At 44.0% G+C, this 6234-nt stretch overlaps 1 protein-coding gene across 1 annotated transcript; it reads left to right on the plus strand.

Annotated features, from left to right (window-relative positions):
* Positions 1-337: 337 nt before the first annotated feature.
* Positions 338-3195, plus strand: LOC131151965 (uncharacterized). Its single transcript, XM_058103501.1, has one exon. The coding sequence runs from the start codon at positions 1047-1049 to the stop codon at positions 2781-2783; it is 1737 nt and encodes a 578-aa protein (XP_057959484.1). The 5' UTR covers positions 338-1046; the 3' UTR covers positions 2784-3195.
* The last annotated feature ends 3039 nt before the right edge of the window (positions 3196-6234 follow it).

Consider the following 6234-nt stretch of genomic DNA (forward strand, 5'->3'; position numbering starts at 1 on the left):
TCTCACTGGCTCACAGAGCGAACTCTCACCATCTACGGTCCCCGCTAGCTCATAGAGTAAATTTTCACCATCCACAGATATCGCTTCTGTAAAGATAGACTAACATTTTTAGTTCTCAATCCGGTGACTTTGAATATGCTATTTATTTTACCTAAACAAACAAAATAGAAGGGGAAAAAAAAAAAGAGAAAATGAAAACTCAATCAAAATAGAAGAAAAAAAAAAAAACATTTATTGGCATGTGATGCCTGAGCAGCTGAGCTGCTTGAAGGCAATAAATATTGGCGGAAAACGTCGACGTTTCAAATTTACAACCTCCTCCAACCAATTGCAATAACTATCATGTCGACTATTGTATTCATAAAAACAGAGATTATGGTAAATCCGAAAATGGCTGGGACAGGTGGCCCGTGGGGCCCACTCATGAAAGTGCCCCAGCTCAAAATTTAATGAAATCGTACCAATGGTGTGGTTGAAACTCGTAAATACCCAAAAATATTTCAGGCCCACTTGGAAGTACCGAAAGCACTTCCGAAAACACTACAAATGAAATCACTTTTTCGCCTTCTCTCGGCCACGCGTGCTCTCTCCTAAAATGCGCCCTGGGCGCACGGTCTACTTTCCTCTTCCATGCGAACTTGATGCCTCTGCTGGTACTTTCTCCGGCACAGTCTCAGAGGTTTGAGTGCTTCAATTCATTTTGCTCTGGCAGATCGGTCCACGCTTCTGTTCTTCGGGGCAATCGTGCATTTGACGCTTGGACTTGGGTTCCGTTTGCCTGGGAGGAAAATTTCTTTTTTTAATGGAAAATGTTTTCCCCTTTCCTTTCCGTATGGTTTTCATATGCTGTGGACTTTGACAGTTTGACAGATCTACCTACGTCACACGCGCATTTCAACTTTTGAACTTTCAAGTTTTGATTTTCAAAATCCAACCTAGATTGGCCGTGCAAATTTGTTGTAATATGAGGCTCATCTGAGGGTCTTCAAATCCCAGATCTCTTGCTTCCATCTGCGGCGGCGGCGGCTGTGGCGACGGCGGCAGCAATGGTTGTAGAGACTTGGATTCTCAAGATGGGAAATCAGGTGAGCGCCAATTTGAAGCACGCCCTTCTTCTGGAATCCTCTAAGAAGAAATGCTCGAAGAAGCCGGAGCAGAGTCAGAGCATCGGCATTCTCTCCTTCGAGATCGCGAACCTCATGTCCAAAACGGTTCACCTCTACAAATCTCTTACCGACTCGGAGATTTCCAAGCTCAAGAGCGAGATCTTGAAGTCCAAGGGCGTAGTGAACCTCGTCTCTTCGAATGAGTCTTATCTTCTTGAGCTCGCCCTCGCCGAGAAGTTGGAGGAGCTGGACCGCGTCGCCAGGGCCGTCTCCAGGCTCGGCAAGAGGTGCAGTGTGCCAGCTTTGCTGGGGTTCGAGCATGTGTACGGCGATATTGTTCGTGGAGCGATCGATTTGAGGGGTTTAGGGTTTTTGGTGAAGGACATGGAGGCGATGGTGAGGAAGTTGGAGCGGTATGTGCAGATGACATCGAATCTTTACGGCGAAATGGAGACGCTGAGCGAGATGGAGCGCACAGCAAAGAAGTTCCAGCACGAGGAGAGTCGCCGGGCGTTCGAGCAGAAGCTGGCGTGGCAGAAGCAAGATGTTAACCATCTCAAGGACGTTTCGCTTTGGGGACAGACTTATGACAAGGTTGTGGAGCTTTTGGCGAGGACTGTATGCACAATTTATGCTAGGATACGTGTGGTATTTGGAGAATTTGGTATTGGCCTTCACGAAGGAGGTTCCCCGCTATTAATGAAGCTTGAATTCCAGCGTAATTCCGGCGCTATTGATGTGCAGAGTCATGGTCCAACCCTTTCTGGACCGCTAAAACGAGTTCTCAGCAAGACTAGCGCTACTAATTCTGGGCAAAGTGAGAGAACAGGGACAAATGCTAAGCCTCAGCTTGGATCACAGACACTACAACGGGAAGCAGCTCCATTTCATCCTGAAGATTTTGCTGTTCCATGTGGGTCGACTCCCGGGAAGCTTTTTCTTGAATGTTTTAGCCTAAGCAGCTCGGCTTCAAAGATTGATGATGATCTTGTTCATCATGATCAGGATGGCAATAGCGAAGCTTCGGGTTGTTGCAGGGTTGCAACTGATGCAAAACAGGAACAATGGCACTCTGGTTCCAGTAATCGAAGTCGGATCAGCGGCCTTTTACAACCCATGTGCAGTTCCGCTAACTGCTTGAGATTTGGCCGGAGAAGTAGACTGGCATCCTACGCCTCTCCTTGCACCATCGGAGGCTCTGCTCTAGCCCTGCATTATGCCAATGTCATCATCGTGATAGAGAAGCTCCTTCGCTACCCCCATTTAGTTGGGGAGGAAGCTAGGGATGATCTTTATCAGATGTTGCCATCAAGTTTGAGATCATCTTTAAGGACTAATCTCAAGGCTTACGTGAAGCATTTGGCTATATACGATGCCCCACTTGCCCATGATTGGAAAGAAACCCTTGATGGGATACTGAGTTGGCTTGCGCCGCTCGCGCATAACATGATCCGGTGGCAGAGCGAGCGCAATTTTGAGCAACAGCAGATTGTGACGCGGATGAATGTTCTGCTGCTGCAGACATTGTATTTTGCCGACAGGGAAAAGACAGAAGCTGCCATCTGTGAGCTTCTTGTGGGTCTGAACTATATATGTCGATACGAGCAACAGCAAAATGCCTTATTGGACTGTGCAAGCAGTTTTGATTTTGATGACTGTGTGGCTTGGCAGAGCTGATCCTGGCAATTGAAATTTAACCATTTTCCTCTTGATTCCTGATACACAAAATTACAAATCAAAGCCGAAGATGATAGCTCAACATGGAGCGAGTATTAGAGGTTTGCAGATCGACAACTATGGCTGGAAACTGCAGTTGATTAATGTGATTTTATTGCAAAGTTATATGGGAAGTCTTGATTGCTGTACAGAATTCCAATTACCTGTGAAGAGGCATTTTTTTCCTTTCCTGTGGAAGGAATGTATGTATGTATTTGTGTACAGCTTTGAAGATTTCCCTTGTCACATCTTCTTCGCATTTTATTTAGTCCAACACTTGAAGACACTAATGTTATTGAGAATTCAGTTGACATTGTCAAGCTTCTATTCCTTCCTGTATTACTAATTATCGTAAAACTTAGATTTCCCTTCAGGCAGATTGTGTATGCATGTATGTATGTATGTATGTATGAATGTGTGAATGTATGTGTATATCATGTATGTATGTGTATGTGTATGTGTGTATGTATAGGAACTGCACTCATGATTCTTGGATACCATCTTTCTTTTTAACAGATGTTGTCTGCGTAGACTGCGTGCATGTACATACTTCTGCCTCTTCATCGACAAGAATTAAAAACTCATCTGGGGCCCTATGTCCCACCTTCATTGGTCACAGACAGGATATTCAATCAAATACTGTTGAATCACTGGAACAGAGAACGTTATGCATAACACTAGTTCTTTCCTTTCCCAAACTGCAACCGTAGCTGTGGTTGACTCATAATACAAAATGACATTAAAGAAGTCTGAGTTGAACTTGGAGATGGAAGTCTTCCTTTCGTGTTTAATTTTTAATAAGAAAGAAAATGACATATAATGTTGAGAATTCTACTTGTGAGTTTGTCCCGCATTAAGAAATTAGAGTAGATGATGAGGGTTTATATACATGGTTGGACCCAAGACTCAAAAGGCTGAAGCTTTTGGGTTAAGTTGGTGTTCACCCATGTGTATCAAGCCCACCCATGGACTCCTCCGGTCCTAACAAGTGGTATCAGAGTCCGGTTGGAGCAGAAAAACCAGATTGGAAGTGATCCTGAAATTCAGAACTTTGTCCAGTAGATCAAAACTACGTTTTGAGGCCGTCATCGCATTCAATTTGCCGAGACAAAGAGAAGGGTGCCAGCCGGAGCTCCAAAGGAGTTCAGAAGAAGTCGCACGCGCCTTGCCGGAGCAAGACGTCTCTCCACGTGCCGCACGCGTCTTCTTCACCCATTCCGCCTCGACTCGACCCGGAAACTGCGTCGTACCAGATCATCTCAAGATCCGGTTCCAGACCCAGGTCTGACCTTCGCTCTACGCGCCACGTTAGCGTCTGAACGCCACGTCAGCGGGCCCATTGCCAAGTCATCAGTGGCCCCACCCTGCCACGGCATCAGTGGCCCCACCTCTACCACGTCAACGGATGTGCCAAGTCAGTAGGTGCACACATCAGCAAATGCCACGTCAGCAAGCTTGACCAAGTTTGATCAGGTTTGACTAAACTTTGACTGAGCTTTTCGGAGTCGTTTTGGGTCCATTTTTTGAGCGACTTGAACCATTTCTAGGGTTTTCGATCATTTCGGATCCAACCGCGCTATCCATTTGAGCTAATTTCATCTCTAGATTAGCGAATTGAGATGTCGAATGAAAAGAGTTCAAAAATTGAAATGTTCAACGAAAACTATTTCAGTTTCTGGAAGATGCAGATAAAAGATTATTTGTTTGGAAAGAAATTACACTTACTGTTGAAGGGTAAGCCAACATCTATGAAAGAGGACGAGTGAGAGTTGCTTGATCGAAAAGCCCTTAGAGCCATCAAAATGACGTTGTTGAAATTTGTGGCGTTCAATATCAAGCATATAACATCCACCAAGTCTCTGATGGATGCGTTCTCTAATATGTACGAGCAGATTTCAGCCGCAAACAAGGTACATATCATGAAAAGACTATTTACGATGAATATGTCTATAAGTGAGAGTTTCAGCAGGCATCTAAATAATTTCAATGAGTTGTCTGATCAACTCGCCTCAGTCGGGATATCGTTTGATAATGAGATTCGGGCTCTACTAATTCTCAGTCGGTTGCCTGAAAATTGGAATGGTGTCGTCACTGCCATTAGAAGCTCTGCAGGAAAATCGAAACTTGCATACGATGAGGTCGTCAGCATGATTTTGACGAAGGAAATAAGAATGCAGCTGAACCATAGTTCCAATTTGAGTTCAGCATTGAACATGGAGAGTCGAGGCAGAGGAAACAGGCATGGACGATCAAACAACCGAGCCAGATCTAGGCCCAGACGGTCTAAATCTGGAAATCCTAGAGGTACTCAGGACACAGGTTCCCAGAGCACTAAAGTTATTGAGTGTTGGAACTGTGGAAAGACTGGTCATTATAGGAACCAATGCAGGAGTCAGAAGAAAGAATTCGAGACGAGGGCAAAGACAGAAGCAAATATTGCTTCCGAGAATGATAAGTTGTTGATCTGCTCTTTGGAGAGCAAGTAGGAGTCTTGGGTCATAGACTCCGGAGCTTCATTCCATGCCACTTGCAGCAAAGATTGCCTAAAGGGATATACATCAGGTAATTTCGATAAAGTTTATCTGGGCAATGATCAACCGTGCGACATTGCCGGTAAGGGGACAGTAAAGATCAAAATGAATGGGTCAGTATAGAAACTGAGAGATGTCAGGTATATTCTAGACCTGAGAAAGAATTTGATCTCAGTCGGTCAATTGGCAGATGAATGCTATAACACATCTTTCATGGGTGATGAATGGAAGATTTCGAAGGGTGCATCGACAATTGCTCGAGGTAAGAAAAGTGGTACTCTTTATATAACTCCTGATACATGTTTGTCTATTACAGTTGCTACAGGAAATGATGATAACAACTTATGACATCAATGACTCGGACACCTGAGTGAGAAGGGACTCAAGGTAATGCACTCAAAGGGTAAGTTAAGTGATTTATAGTCGGTGTAGATTGACACATGTGAGGATTGCATATTTGGGAAACAGAAGAGAGTCAATTTCCAAACAAATATCAGTACCCCGAAGAAAGAAAGACTTGAGCTAGTCCATTCAGATGTATGGGGACCAACAACCATTTCATTTATAGGAGGAAAGCATTACTTCGTCACGTTTATTGATGATCATTCACGGAAGGTATGAGTTTACTTCCTGAAGTATAAATTTGATGTTTTTTATGCTTTTAGAATTTGGAAAGCGACGGTAGAAAACGAAACTGGGTTGAAAATCAAAAAGCTGAGAACAGATAACGGTGGAGAGTATGTTGACACTTAGTTCAAGAAATTCTGTTATGAGCATGATATCAGAATGGAAAGAACTATGTCAGATACGCCTCAACACAATGGCGTAGCAAAACGGATGAACAGAACATTGACAGAGAAAGCTATAAGCATGCGTATGTA

Source organism: Malania oleifera, chromosome 3 (assembly GCF_029873635.1).
Source record: "Malania oleifera isolate guangnan ecotype guangnan chromosome 3, ASM2987363v1, whole genome shotgun sequence".
NCBI classification, from domain to species: domain Eukaryota; kingdom Viridiplantae; phylum Streptophyta; class Magnoliopsida; order Santalales; family Ximeniaceae; genus Malania; species Malania oleifera.